Source organism: Trichosurus vulpecula, chromosome 1, assembly GCF_011100635.1.
Source record: "Trichosurus vulpecula isolate mTriVul1 chromosome 1, mTriVul1.pri, whole genome shotgun sequence".
Taxonomy (NCBI): Eukaryota; Metazoa; Chordata; class Mammalia; order Diprotodontia; family Phalangeridae; genus Trichosurus; species Trichosurus vulpecula.
The window spans coordinates 477,355,526-477,371,614 of NC_050573.1; the positions used below are offsets into that span (position 1 = coordinate 477,355,526).

At 37.7% G+C, this 16,089-nt stretch overlaps 1 protein-coding gene across 3 annotated transcripts in view; it reads right to left on the bottom strand.

The window, feature by feature from the left end:
• Positions 1 to 15,024, bottom strand: part of TRIM36 (tripartite motif containing 36) — a 64,016-nt gene extending 48,992 nt beyond the window's left edge. Inside the window, exons 1-2 of one of the 3 annotated variants that reach the window (XM_036741506.1) lie at positions 14,540 to 15,024; positions 11,234 to 11,471 (exon numbers count right to left, since the gene is read on the bottom strand). In XM_036741506.1, the coding sequence (XP_036597401.1) occupies positions 11,234 to 11,471; positions 14,540 to 14,566 (265 nt within the window). In that variant the 5' untranslated portion in view covers positions 14,567 to 15,024. Of the gene's footprint in view, positions 1 to 11,233; positions 11,472 to 13,318; positions 13,329 to 14,539 lie in introns of those variants that run through there. The other 2 variants (XM_036741505.1, XM_036741507.1) reach the window with 2 other exon arrangements.
• Between the last annotated feature and the right edge of the window lie 1,065 nt (positions 15,025 to 16,089).

Genomic DNA, 16,089 nt, shown 5'->3' on the forward strand with positions numbered 1-16,089 from the left:
GATACATAAAAGTAAATTCTCTATTAATCACTCATTAGAAGTTGCTGCTCACCCTAAGTAAATGGCCAAAGATCACTTCCTCTTCTTCTCTTAGCACATGTGGCTATACTTCATACAAAACTGGTGGATCTATATTGAACAATCCAACTTATATTGTTCAAAACAATACTTTTTTATAGTCACAAAATCCTAAATCACTTAGCTTTAGAAAGGTTTGTCTCAATTTGTTCAAACATATACATTAAATAGACTGGTTGTCCAAAGCATTTCAGTATATCGAAGATGGTTAAATGGATATAAAAAAATTTTTTAAAGTCTTCAGTGTGGCCTCATTGCTTGATTAAAATCCAGTTTTCCAAATGGGATATCACGGGAAAAACACTAGTAACAAGGAATGAATTTTAATATTGCAGCTAAATTTTTACTAATTTTTTAACTGTATCTTATTTTGGAAGCTCTTCTTCAATGGAAGGTTGACATTTCCCTCTCTCCATATACATATATGTACACACATACATATATTTGCATATATGTGTATATATGTATATAAATACACACATACACGCATGTAAAAAAAACACAAAGAGACAGAAGGACTTATTTTACAAAGTCATCTCCTCCAGGATTCTTTTTTATGATTCTTTTTGTAATCTGTAGACAGCCTTATCTATATCAATGCTATAGCTAGCATCACGTGTACTGCAGGCAGGTTTCAGGTAAATAATGAAAGAACAAATAGTATGTAAAGACTAAAACTCTCTAAACTTTCAGATAAATTATAGATAGCTTAATCTGGTCTTTTTCTATAGCTCTGATGTTTATAAGATTAATTCTATAAAATCTGAACTGGCTATTTACTGGAAGGCCAATGTGATTGGGTTTTGTGATGCCCTAAGTCTTATCACTAGCTGGCATAAGCAGCATTAAAAGTGGCTTAGAACCTGGCAAGTCAGTCTCCTAGAAGAAATGATTCTGCAAATCCTCCCTGAAGACAAGACCCATTCCAGGTACTGTTACCAACTGAGACCCCAGTTTTTTTTACTTAAAGTTAAAGACTTTAAGTCTTTAAAATTTCTTAAAGCTTAGTTAAACTTCACACATTTAAGTTACAGTTAAAGACTGAGATGCTGATTCAGAGATACATGTGTCTGAGTTTGAGTGGATGTAGCTGGACAATTTTTGGACGGCAATCAAGGATAGACCCCTCTGACATCAAATTTCCAAGGGAAAATATTTCCCAGAAGCAGATGACTTCATGAAGTAGAGAGTTAATCCCAAGATGACAGAATAAGAAATTTGTTGTTTAAATAAATGTTGCATATATGTGTTTAACTAAACCCTTAATGTTACCCAGAACTGGAATTGCAATGGGGAGTTAGGGAAAGGTCTAGAGGAGATTAAACATGAAGAAATATTTGACTGGATTTAGGAACTTTTATAAAATGTGTCTTATAATACTAATAATTGTTATTATATTAATTTTGCTTTATCATGGAATTAAATGCTTCCCAATACTTGTAGCTACCTGTGGAAATGCCTTCCAAAAAACTTACAAAAAATTATCATGCAAAAAAAGAGATAGGATGTATAAAACTGTAGTCAGAGATGCACATATATGATACTCAACCAAAGGAGGGAGAATCTGTGACAAGAGGATTTCTGGCTCCGGCTTCTTGCTGCCATTGTGATATGAGAAAGATTGGGCTGAGAAAGAAACTTTGGTTCACACTTCTTCCCACCACTATGAAAAGAAGAGGAGGGCACTTCGAACTCTCTATTTTGAGCTTTCAGACACTGTCTCTGGAAGCTAGAAGGTCACAACACTTTCAGAATCAAAGGCGGAAACAAGTCACACCTTTGGTTTTGACCAGCTGACAGGCGCTCTTGTCTCTTGCTACTTGTTTCCAGACATGTATGTATACCCTTATCTTTCCCTCCCGCTTTCTGTAAAATTCCATTTTTCTATGCTGCTTATGTATTCACATTCTAGATAAGGTTACTGAAGCTAATGCTCTGTGCTCACTGCCTCTTGAGCTTGTACTGTAAGTATAATAATAAAACTATAGTTAACTATCTCTGCCTCATTGATACAGTGACTGACAAAAGTACCCAACCAATGGATCCTCAGATAACTTTTATCTCAACATAAAACAAGTTAAGCTTAGGTTGTTACTATAAAAATTAAAAATATTATTTAAGTGAATTGAAAACAGACCTAAGCATTGACCCATATTCTTACCCTAAAGCTGCTAAATGACTGTTACACTTAACATGCTTAAAATTAAAGAAGGCTTATAGTATAAAATTACTTTTAACACACAAAAATGAAAAATGTATTGTCTTCTTTTACCACAGGATGTACTTATTATTTATATATATATGTGTATATATATATATATATATATATATATATACACACACACACATATATATATATGTCCACTACCACAAGAAAAATTAAAACTATGAAAAAAGTTAGAATTCATTTGAATAATTTAGTATCACTAACCTTTAAATTTTAATTTTGTTTGTCCACTTTCTAAATAGTTTTGAAGATTAAAGCACTGATATTTAGGAACTGTGGACTAAGAGAAAAATTTAATTTAGATCTACATACTAGGCTATCTTAGCCACATAAAGCAATATTGCTTTTCTACCTCTCCATCCCAAAGGCTTTCATTGTAATGCTATAAAACAGTGAGCAGAAAGGAAGCTTGGTTTAGAATTTAATTTCAAAGAGAAGATTCACAACTGGTTTACAAAAGACAAAGCAGTAATTATATCCTATGCACAATGCAATTTTTTATTTAACAGCAAGAAATGTGTTATCTCTTTGTACAAATAGTAGTTACACTGCTCCTGACCACTTAACAAGCTATCTTATGTTTCAGAAATCGTCATTGTTTGTATAGTTAGACACCTCAATCTTGTCCCAAAGGCCCACCCATATTACAATTTCCATCTGTTGCAATCATTACCAATTTGCTGGTTAGTCAAATCAAACTTCCAGAACTGTTTAAATCTGCATTTCTTTCACATGGGAAAAGTTCTTCACATGGCTGTTAATGGTGTGAAATGTTTTTGAAAACTATTCATATACTTTGAACATGTATCCATTAGGATATGGCTCTTGGCCTTATATATTTTGGTTAATTTCCTATTTATCTTGGTTATTAGACTTTTCCTTAATGATAGATTCCCTTCTTTTCTTAGCTGTATTGATTATATTCCCACAAAAGCTTTACAACTTCATTTAGTCAAAATTACGTAGTATATCTTTTGTAATCCTCTCTGTGCCTCATTTGGTTAAGAATTCTTCTCTCAGCCATAGTTATAAAGATGGCATCATCCATTTTCCTCCAATTTTAAAAAAATAATGTAACTTTTTATATCTTTATATCACATACACATTTTGAATGTACTATACAATACATGACATAAAATGCTGGTGTAAACACCAGCAAGACACATTTCTTTCTAGTTTTTTCCTAGCAATTTAAATGGAGAATTCTTCCTCAAGTAGTTTATATTCCTGAATTTAGATAATACTGGATTATGTTTTTAATTTTTTTTCTGGTTCTTTCTTATCTAATCTGTTAAACTGATCTAGTTGCCTATTTTTTAACCAGTACCAAACAGTTAATGACTAACATTTGGCAATACAACTTCAGTTCTATGAGTTCAATTTCCCCTTCATTCCCACTTTTTTTCATTATTTCTAATACTTTAGGGTTCTCTAGGCCTTTTGTTCCTCCAAATGAATACGGTTATCATTTTATCAGCTCTGCAAAGTTACTAAATCAATTTAGATAATAGCATCATTTGAATTGAATGGGTGACACCTAACTATGACTAATTAATATTCTTCCAATTATTTCTTAAAAGAATGCCTTATAATTGTGTCTCAAGTACGAATTGTTAAATGGACTCCCACATACTTCATGCATTTTATAGTTATTTTGAATAGGAATTCCTTTTTTGTTTTTTTTCATGATTTTGCTAATGTTATAGACATATGCTGACCATTTTGTATATTCATTTTGTATCTTGCTTTACTGAAATGATTAACTGTTTCAACTTCATTGATGATGCTCTCTGGTTTTCTAAAAAAAAAAAAACATCTGCAACTAGGGATAATTTTGTCCCTCTTTACCCTTGACCATGTCTTTAATTTCTTTCATCTTATTCCTATCACTAGTACATCTGTAACTGAGAAATAACATTGGGGAAGGGACATAGCCTTGCTTTCCCTATATTTATTGAGAAAGCTTCTAGTATATTATTACAAATACTTCTAGTTTTTTAAAATATATACCTTCTATCATATTGAAAATGGCCTACACCTATGCTTTTTAATTTTTTTGAATAACCACTAAATTTTTTAAAAGCCTCAAGTTTTAATATAATAAATTTTATTAATTTTATCCCTAATGTTGAACTTCACTGCATCCCTGGTATAATTTCAACTTAGTTATAGTGAATAATTTTTAATGCGTTGCTCTTTTTTGTTAATTTACAATTTTTACAGAAATATTCATTACTGATATAAGCTAGTATTTTTCTTTCTCTGCTTTATCCCTTCTGGATTTAGGTACTGGAACTATACTTGTGTCATTAAAATGAGCTCAATGGGGTCTTTTTTCAACTAAGCAGAATAATTTGTGTAGCACTTCTCTGTAAATCCATGTAGACCAACAATTTTCTTGTCCATTTTCATTCTCTGAAATTGGGTTGATTAACATCTCTATGTTACATTCTGTTAATTTACATAATTTATATTATTTAAGTAATCTTCCATTTCCTTCAAAATCTTAGTTTAGCTAAGCATATAATTGTATATAGTACGTTCTTGATCATTTTATTTCTTGTTTTGCTGTGAATTTGTCTTGTTCATTTTGGAAATGATTTTCCTCTTTTTTAAGATTATATACATGTATTCTCCTGCTTCCATTTACTTGCCCTATCCCAAGTTCTTTGAAAAATGCCTAGTTATTAACTTTTCTTTTTATTTCTCTACCCCTTTTACAACCTTCCTTTTCACTAGCCAAGTAAGGTACGTGGTTCAAAATCTTCCCACTCTTCCTCAAAGGCTTATGTAATATGCTTGTTGCAAACTTTTGTTTTTAATTTTCATTTACTTTTTACTTCTTATTTCTATCTCCTAGTGGAATCTGATTTCTCTATTCCTTTTCCAAAGGTCATAACATTGTTACTACTTTGTTTTCCAAAGGTCATACCTTTGTTTCTGCTTTATTTTCTGTCTCCCTTATAAACAAAAACTAAGGTTTTCACATCACTAAGTCACATCACATTATTTTCAATCTTTGGTTCTATGTCTATCCCTTCCCCCAATAGCACTCCAGACTGCCAGTGGGGACCCACATATGCCCTCTTATGGACTGGGTGCAACCCTTTGCTCAGAGAAATATTCTATTGTTCTCATTATTCCCAGAGAAAACCCATTATAAGGTCCCCATCTAACACCACAAATATATACCACCTTCCCTCCAATATTTCTACTCAGACCTGTGTTCTACTCACCTACCACCACTCCCATAAACTTTGCTTTATGCAGTACAAGAGATACTAAAAAGGTTTTATGTAAATTAAATTGTACATATTGAATACTCTTGTAAGCAGTGAAGGAATTCATACACGCATTTATTTTTCTAAATGGTATGATGTGTGTGTATATGATACTAAAGAAAATAAGGAGATGGGAAGGGATGAAAGATCATTGTGAATCTAACCCTATACTAGAAAAAAAAAGACAATTTGAAGTATATGCCCTACTGATAAAGGAGTAGTAAATGTTTTGATCATCACTTCCCTACTATTAATCTCCCTCCAAAAAAATCTTATATTTATTTTGCATATATTCTATATATAACTTTTTGTGTACATGGTGACTTCCTCAACAGAATTTAAGCTTGTTGAGGGCAAGAACTATTTCCATTTTTTTCTGTCTTTGTATTTCCAGCACCTGACACTGTGCCTGGCAAATAACAAGTGCTTAATAAATACTTGTTGAATGATTAATGCAGATCTAAATCTATGAAATAAAATAATCCAAGGTGTAGGAAATAGACTTGTGATTTAAACTGTCACAGGAAACTTCTAACGAGGAGCACCTTCTCTGCAACAGTTTTAGAGAATGGCCTAGAATAGTGATTGGTCAAATGGGTCACAAAGCCAGTTTAGCTGTTTGCCAGGGGCAGGACTTAAACCCAGATTTTCCTGGCTCCAACACCAGCCTTCCTATCTACTATGCCAGAAAAATATTAATACCCACCCAGATGCGTCACACACACACACACACACCATCAACAAAATTATAGTAGGACTATATAGCTATTTTTAAGTATCCAAACCAAGCACTTTAGAAATGTAACTACAGCTCAGCATTATTTAATCATTTTAAGGAATCCCCATACAGACCTATCTAAACCCATTTGGAAAAAATCAACTTTTTTAGCTCAGTCTACAACAGTAATAATGTTTTCTAATTCAAACTAGTTTTCCCTCAATTTGAATCAGTGAAATGAATATGTATATCTACAATTTTCCAATTTAAAGTTTTAAGTAGTTTTCAAACATTTGCCCCACAGGAAAAAAGCCTAGGAGACATAAAAGACACCCAAGTTTTAGAGAGAAAAAAAAATAAATTAGTATTCCATAATGAGAAGCTTCAAAATTAATGAAACATTGTACCTACCTAATAAATCACCATGAAAAAACTAGACTTTGAAAGTTAAACACATTTTGCCTTTGTTTCCCACCTCTTCATCTAAGAGCACAATTCTACCACTAATTTTTCCAAACCTATCGAAGACAGTGCACTCAACCTCCTTGAAAAAAGTTCCAAATCTCCCATCATAAGATCAATGGTCAAAAAACTTGGTGAATTAGCTGCTGGAGCACTAAAGGTGCAAAATAACTATTCTAGTGGATGCAGATATAGTATAGGTAAGATTTTAGCAGCCTTTTTAAAAAAAGATTATGGTCCAAAGGCCTACCTCAAGGTAAAGTTAGCTCAGTGAGTTACTTTAAGGCCAGGCCATCCATAGAAAACCAAAAAAGTAGCAGGAAAATTCTATAAGGTTGGTGTGACGTGCAGTTCTAAGATTGCCACAGGCCTCCATATTAAATATGGTCTCCTACTAAGGATGAAAGCTGGTGAGAACTCCAAGGAAACTCTAGAAATACTCAAACTGTACCAAGGACCCTATTCCTGAAACAGAACCCCTATGAAGGAGGGTGGAATGCAGAGGCTATCCTAATAAGAACTCAACTCTTAAAGAGACCCTCCAGGCTGAAGGGACTTGAAATAACAACCTCTTTAAGTCTGTTTCCTCATTTGTAAAATGAAGGAGTTGAACAAGATCAGTTTATTTCCTAAAATATATTCCACAGAATATTGATATTCCATATGATGTGAAATGAGGTTTCATAAGAAAAAAATCTAAGGCTCATGAATTTCCCCTTTTAATTTTTAAATATAAATAACTATAAAATAATTACATAATTGCAATTTTTATAACTTCCTCTATTATGTTCTAAAATATCCCTAATTCCCCTTTATCCTGGGATTATTTCATATCTACCTCCATATCTCCCAGGCCAGCATTTGTGAGTTATATCAACAAATTTTAGGCCCAAACATGTTCTGTGAACACATTAATTTGGAAAATATCAGACTAGATAATTTTCAAGGTTAAAATTCTATAAGCTATTTGGTCTATATTCTATTCAAACTCTAAGATTTTACAAGTTTAGTAGCAATACTGATACTTAGGCTACATTATAGTAAGCACTTTAACAGACCCTCTAATATCTACTGCAGGAAGCTGCTAGGTATACACAATTAATTGTTCATGGTCGGCACACCGCATGACAACTATACAACTTGAAACCCTCTAAGCACAAGATATTTGTTAAATACATTTGTTGCACTATATTTGTAATATTCATTGAAACGCTTTTTTACAAATGTTATATGCTGTCTTCCAAACAATCCCCTTGATGACAGAGATGCAAAATTCATTTAAGGCAAAGTTACCTTTAGTACTTAAAATCCTCTTCACGAGGTAGACATAAATTCAATTAAACATTTAAGTGTATAACACATATAAAGCAACATGCTTTAAAAATAATCATTATTGGCATAAAGGCACATATACTTATATCACTAAATGATCAGAATTTTCCTGTTTAACTCCAAATTATATACTTTTTGTTCAAAAACACTCATAACAGCAGTTGGGCAGGTTCTGAAAAATAGTAAAGCTATTTAAGATAGATATGATTAAGTTAATTCATATTAATCACAAGTGAAAGTTAACAAACTTAAAATTGAAGAGCTAAGTTAAATATGCTGAGAAGAGGTCTATATAAAATAAATCTAGGTAGGAAATAAAGTGTTAATATCTAACTAGAATCATAACTGGTACAGTAAACTAAAAAATTTGTGTATCTCAATATACTGTTCCTTCAACCTCTAAAGACTGTCCAACTTCCTTAGTCACAGAAAATCTGGGTCCTCTAACCAGTCTATCAAGATTTACCAGTAGTAGATCATTAAGTCATGCCTAATAGATCTTCAAATTGGTGGCTGCTACTGCTGCCCTTTTCTACTTTTTCTAAGAATTCCCAGCAGAAATAAAAGCACAGTAGTATAGTCCTAGTCATTAATTTTTATATCAGCAAAGTCTTTCTTACTGTCTACCATCCTACCTTAAGTATTCAGGAAAATTAAAAGTAGCTTCTTGCAAAAAAGTTGGTAATGAAGTAGAGATACATTGAAAAGAACATCTACACAGCTGTTTACTACTCTACATTTTATAATACACATATATAAATACTTCATATTACAAGAGTCTTAAAGATAAAATAAGTGTATACAATGGATAATATCTAGTTCAAGTACTATTTGTCTGTGAAATTCTGATTGATTTTAATGTTTGAAGGTATGATTATTTTATCTAATGACTATTACAGTACCTGTAGTGCCTACTAATATAGTGCCCACTACATGCCAGCACTGTGCTAAACACTTTACAAACATCATCTCATTGGATCCTCACAACACTCTTCAGAGGTAGGATTATTATCCCCATTGTACAGGTGAAGAAACTGAGGCAAACAGAGGTTAAGTGATCTGCCCAAGGTTACACAGCTAGTAAAGTATCTGAAGCTGATTCAATCCACTATGACAGCCAACTGCCCATGACATCTTGTACTACTCTGGTGTATTTACCTTCCTTTTATGCATTATATTTGCCTGTGTAAATCTTAACTCCCTGCTAGGTCATAAATGCTCTGAGGGCAGTAAATGTTCCTTATTTGTCCTTATAACTCTAGCAGTTAGCACAGTACATGGTGTATTGTACAGACTTATTGTTCGGCGAATTTAAAAACATGCAGAATATATTCAGTAATCCAGGCGGCATTCAAACCATTAATAAATTTAAAAATACTCTTCACTTTGTTTTGTAATAGTATAAGGGCACTTATAAGCCACCCAGGGTTACTGTGTAGGTGAAGGTCGTTGTTGTTGCTGCTGTTTAACTAACATACGCTCCAGATTTGGCCTTTCTGTTGTTTGGCCATTTTTCAGTGGTGTCCGACTCTTCATGACGCCATTTGGGGTTTTCTTGGCAAAGATATTGGAGTGGTCTACCATCTCCTTCTCCAGCTCCTTTTACAGATGAGGAAACTAAGGCAAACAGAATTACAAGCCTTGCCCAGGGTCACACAGCTACTAAGTATCTTGAGGCCACATTTGAACTCAGGAAGATGAGTCATCCTGACTCCAGGCCCAGCACTCTATCCACTGGCACACCTTAGCTGCTCCAGGTGAAGAATATAAGCATAAAAATACTTCACATAAAAGCCCTTTTTGACAGGGAGACACACAAAAGAAGAGAGCTACTATTCTCTATAGGAAAGCTGTTTATTTTGCAATTAACAAAAGGCAATTAGCACCTTCTTGCTAAAATTTTTGGAGTGAAGAATTTTCATCTAAACAACCTTCAAAGAGCAGTTAGGGTGGACTGTGACAGAATGCTGGCTACTTAACCTTCAAGCAAGGTTCAAAGGAAAAGCACTACCCCAAAGGATTCTATTCACTGATGACCTGCCAAGTCCATATAGAACCTCTGGCATCCTCTTCCTTATAAATCCTCACACCTCTGTGCCAGGTAACCTGACAGTGATTCCATTTCTGCAGGTATCTCATATTTTTCCTGAAAAGAGCAATCACTGCTTTTTGGACTTCTATATTTCTTGACTGTAGGCCTTACCTAAACTAGCCTAAGAACAAGTCACTCTACCTCCTAACATGAACCAATTATTGGATTACTGTTTAATGTTCCTTTTCTACTGTGGTATGCATACTGAAAGTAGCTAAGATAATTTCCCCTCTCATCACAATTTTGACAATACCCAGATATAAAATTTTATGTCTATATCAATGCACTAGTGATACACAGATCAAACTTATGGCAAAAGTTTTCAAACTACTTTTCTTGCAAAAATATAGCAAGGAGGAAGACCTCTGCTCAAGTCTCAGCTCTTGTTACATACAGTCTGTGTGATCTTGGGTAAGCCACGTAAGTACTTAGAGCTCTATGCAACTCTAAAACTATATGCTGCAGATATCTCACCAACCTGCATTAATAGAGGGAGTTTATTCCCTATGCCAATGAAATCACAGGTCAAGTCCCTATACTTATATAAAAATAAGATGTGATTAAGGAGGAAGTGATCAGTGAGAATTGATGATAATAAAGTTTTACAGCTTCAAATAGCCTTCAGAACTAGCAATAACCCATCTATGTAATTGATCCTATTTATTCCTCAGCATTTATTTAAAGATGAAAAAACTATGATTTTCTCTTGTAAAAGTTATCTTCACTTTCGAAAATATCATAAAAGATCAAATCTCATAAATACATTTATTTGCCCCTAACTTTATAAACCACCTGTCCCAAAGACCTTAGTAGAGTGCTTTGCAAAAAATGGTGCTCAATATGAGTTAAATGAATGGACAGCATTCTGATAAACTACCATTTCATCAAGTATAAATTTACATTCTAAAGAAAAAAAAAACCTTGATAACTACATTATTCATTTGGCTACAATAGTTAAATATGATGAAATGCAAATTTCCTATCTGTTAGCATTCAACATATGTCAGAACAGAAGCTAAACGTCCAGATATTCTGGCACATACCTGCTCTGTTAATTCTGTCAATTTTATCCATACTAGGAGACTGGACCCGAAGCCGAGGGCTACTTTGACAGGAGCTCTCTGATGCCACATCATTAAATGAATCATCAATTGTCAGAAATAGAAGTTCTTTAACACATTTATGACAGATACTGTGCTGACAGGGAAGGATCAATGGATGGGTAAATAGCTCCTTGCATGCTGGGCAGATGAGCTCTCGTTCAATATTCTTAATAGTAACCTTAAATGAAGGAAGAAAAAGAAGTCAGAGACAAAAAGGCACTCAGCTGTAGACAGACATAACACATATACACACATTTAGATAAGATATTCCGGAAAAGTCACCAAGGAACACAATTTCAAAAAACAAATCTGAATCTTCCTCTCTGTCATGAGCCACTTACCATCCTCCAGACTCATGGTATAAGGGCACACAATATGGTAAATAGGGAAAAGGCAGGTAATGTTGAAGGACTGAGTACACAGCAGTAAAACATCAGCAACATTATCAGGAATATATTGGGGAGAGATTATACCACAATCTAAATTCAAAAAATTGCCAATTGACTATAAAACTAATGCTGATTTGCATGACTTTAGGAAAAACAGGTTAAAAATTTTTGCGAAAAACTTGAGATTATGAACCAATTCAATATGAACAGCACTATGAATAAACCACTCTTCTTTACACTAGAATCAGCATCTCTATGACTACCAAACACTTAGCATGACAATTTTCTGGATACGTTAAAATATTTAAGGACCTTTACTTTATATCTATTTATATGGCTGAATTCTGCAGTTACACATCTTTGAGCCCTAGAACTGTGTCCACTGTTTTACACATGTTGTGTATTCCTGGGTTAAATAAAAACCACTATATTTTTAAAATATTCTATAAAAAATGAAAGGAAGAGCAACAAAAATTATAAAGACTCATAAATATGATGGCCATATTTTCATTAGAACAATTAGTAACACTTTAAGTCTTTATTAGTACAACAAAATGTTTAGTGACCCTACACAAGCATCCTGTCCTTATGCTGCATATGCACGTAGCATGAGGAACTCGAATATCAAACACTATGATTCTATGTTCTATTTAATGTTTTCTGTTCTGTCATTAACTAGTTTGGGGTTAGTTTATATCATATAACTAACTTTTCTGGGCCAGTTTTCTCACTTGTAAAATGAGGTTGGGACTAATCACTAAGGTCCTTTCTGGCTCTAAAATTCTAAGATTCAATAGCACTACAAAAATCAGTAACACTCAAATATTAAAGTATTAGCACTAGTAACCACCTTAGTATTTAGTTTTTAAAGATGCACCCCCAAAATTTTAATGCATACATTTGTTTTCAAGATAATTCACTAACTAAAATGTAGCACAATCACTTGGATCCTGATTTTCAACAGAACTTTTCAATGTATTGTATTTTTCTACCATCTGGATGTTAAATAAAATCCATCCCCATTGAATATGGGGTATGGAAGAATAATTAGGCCTCAGAAAGGATTCGATGAATAATACCTGCTTTGGTTTCTTCAAACATGTTTTGAAACGTTTTATACTTTAAAATGGCAAAATATTTAGAGTTTATAATAGATCACACATATCATACAAATATATTTCAACTCCTTTCATTTTTTCTAACGGATAGTCTGTGATGTAAATTTGAATTCTGTATCATGATGGTCAGAAGATCCTACATTTAAAGCAGGAAGGGAACTTAAAATTTCATCTAAGAGGAGGCAAAGTACAGGCCAAAGGCCAAATGCAGCCACTGCCTTTTTATTTCTAAGGCCTGTGAGCTAAGAATGGTTTTTAATTTTTAAATATTTTATTTAAGAAAGTAAAAATCATTCTTAGGTTATTCGCCTTACAAAAATCAGGGCATTGTCCAAACACCCTCATTTTACCAATGAGGAAACTAAGACCCAGAGAGGTTAAGTAGCTTATCCCAAATAACAAAACACTCTTATCCAAGGGGAAAAATCTTAATATTCCAATTACAGATCTGATAGGACGAATTACTGTTATAATAAAACCTGCTGCTTGAGTGAAAAGAAATGCGATGTAGTTATTACCTCAATTTGTTCATTTCCCGATTAATTCAATTTGACATCCCCCAATAGGCAGCTAGGTGGAGCAGCGGATGGAGCCCGGAACCTGAACTAGTCAATTAACCTGTTTGCCTTACTTTCCTCAGCTGCTGTTGTTGTAAAGTCGTTTTCCAGTCGTGTCCAACTGTTCCTGAGTGGAACCTCATTTAGGGGTTTTCTTGGCAAAGATGCTTTAGTGGTTTGCCATTTCCTTCCCTAGGTCGCTTTACAGATGAAGACACTGAGACAAACAAGGTTAAATGACTCGCCTAAGGCGTCTGCGGCCAGATTTGAATTCAGGAAGAGGAGTCTTCCGGACTCCAGGCCCTGCATCGTATCTACTTTGTCTGTTTCCCCATCTGAAAAATGTGAATAGCGGCTCCTAACTCCCAGAGCTCCCGGGACGCCCAAGTGGGATACAACTGTACAGCGCGGAGCGTGCACACAGCAGAAGCCATGTAATTGTTGGACGTTATTACGGTTTATAAATGCCAGCACTCCTGCCGGAACTACTGCACTAATAAAACCTTCACCCTGCACCACAGAGGCTCTGCAGCTAAACCTGCCCGAGCCACGTCCGGGCGGGGACTGGGGCGGGGGCGGGGAGTTGTCGGGGGGCTCCGGACACGATGGGTTTGCCCGAGTCTTCACCAAACGTCCCCAAAGCAGCTCACAGACAGACAGACAGACAGCCGGCAGGTGCGCTCCGACAACAGCCGCATTTGCTGCAATTAACCCGCCCGGCTCATGTGGCTCACAAAAAAATCAAACAAAACAAAACCATCACTGATTTCTTTATTTAAAGGCGCCCGAGTACAAAAAGACCCCCAGTCCGCTCCTTGAGGAAACAAGGGCCCCGGCCCCGCCCCCGCACCGCCCTCCGACTCGCTCCCTTACGCCGGCTCCGTCCTCTCCAGGTCCGGGAGAGGGAGACTCCGGCTTCGGCCGCTGGGACCCGAGCCCGGCCCCGCCCGAGGGTGTGGCGGAGGGAGCGAGGGCCGGGGCCGGAGAGCGGGGGCGAGGCGAGCCCGGTCCCCGCTGCGCACCGGAGAGAAGCGTCGGCCGCCGCCCGGCTCCCCCGGCCGAACCAACCGACCCCAGCGAGGCCGCCCCGCCGGAGGTGTGAGGTGGGAGCGCTCCTCCCCGCAGGCACGCGGGCGGCCATGGCTTCCATAGAAAGCGGCTCCTCGACAAGAGCGTACTCACCAGCGACTCGACACAATCTCCCTCCATCGCCGACCCTCAGCCGGGTGTCATGAAGGGAGGTCGCGCCGGGCTGTGGGAGCCGTGCCGGACGGGGAGAGGGCTCGCGCGCGGAGGTCGCAGCCCGGAGCGCGAGGCTAAACACGCGTGGACCGAGCGGAGGAGCCAGAGCCCGGGGGCTGGGGAGGGGGAAGAGGGCGAGGCCCGGTAACCGAGCTCGGCGTCGGTCTGTCCAAGGTGTGGGGAGGCGGGCACAGGCCGCGGAGTGGATGAGTCCCGAGTGACGCAGGGAGGGGCGGGGGTGGGGGGGGGAGAGGGCCGCGGGGAAGAAAGGGAAGTGGAGCCGCCTCGGGAACGCAGAACTCGAGGCTCGGCTCCGGGTCTGGCTCCCAGCTGGAGCCGCAGCTCAGGGCAATGACCGCGCCTTGTCGCTAACTGCCATTCCTGCGGCCGAGGGGGGCGGGGGCGAGGGAGAAGGAGCCTGGGATGGCCGACGGGGGAGGGGCTGCGAGAGGGGGTGGGGCAAGCTCTCCAGTCGCCTAGGCAACCGCCACCCCACCGCATAATGAGGCTGGGCGGCCAGAAGCCTAGTTAAGTCCCGGGAGGGGATTACCCTCTGTGTTAGGGGGAACTGGGGGAAGGAGGACGAAAGGGAAGTCTGATTTGCTTTCTCCCTCCTTTTCCCCCAAGACTGCTTATTGCGGGGTATTTCCCCCTCCCCCATGAAAAGCCAAAAGAAGGAAGAAAGGAAGGGACGGCGACGGACGCGAAGCTTCGGGGTTTCCCGCTCTCCAATGTCCCTTCGGTTGGGAATGCGGATCTTTTCCGGAGCTTGGAGCTGTCCATCAGGACTAATACGAGCCCTAGACCTTAGCTTAGTTACATCCACAAAGACCGCTCCTCCTGCCCGCCCCCTCCCGGCCAACCCACCTCTCTCCGTCTCTCCGAAATCACCTCTATATTCCAAGTCCGCTGCCCCCACCCCCAAGGGTCCCCGAGGCTGCTTCAGTACAAAGGAGTCAGATAGACTAGTAGAAAGATCAAACCAGAGAAGACAGACCCTCCTTTCCTCCCTAAGGACAGACCCCATTTTCTGTTTCTTGTACTTCTTCAGCTTTTAACGTCGCCTTCATGTTCTACCTGCCTCCACAGACTTTTTCCGAAGTTCTAGATTGGGCGGAGGAGTTTACTTCTCTTTGGGTGGGGAGGTGGCGGGGCGACGGGTGTTACTTGTCATTGGTCTTCTAGGAACCCTCTATTCATTTTTGAATTGGTAATGATGTAGTCGATCCTTGAATTTCAATTGTGTAAAGGTGTTTGTTGTTCTCGACTAATACCCTCGCTGAGGACTCCTAGGAGCTGTGGGAAGTATTAGTTGGAAAGGGGACAGGTGAGGGAGGCAAAGCGTCCAATTAAGAGGCTATTGTAACAGTCTATGTGAGAGATAATGTGGGTCTGTTGGTTGGGTGAATGAAGAGAAATATTCAGATGCAGAAGATATTGTGAAGGTAAAATTTTGACAACTGATTCGATATGAGCATTGAGGCAGAATG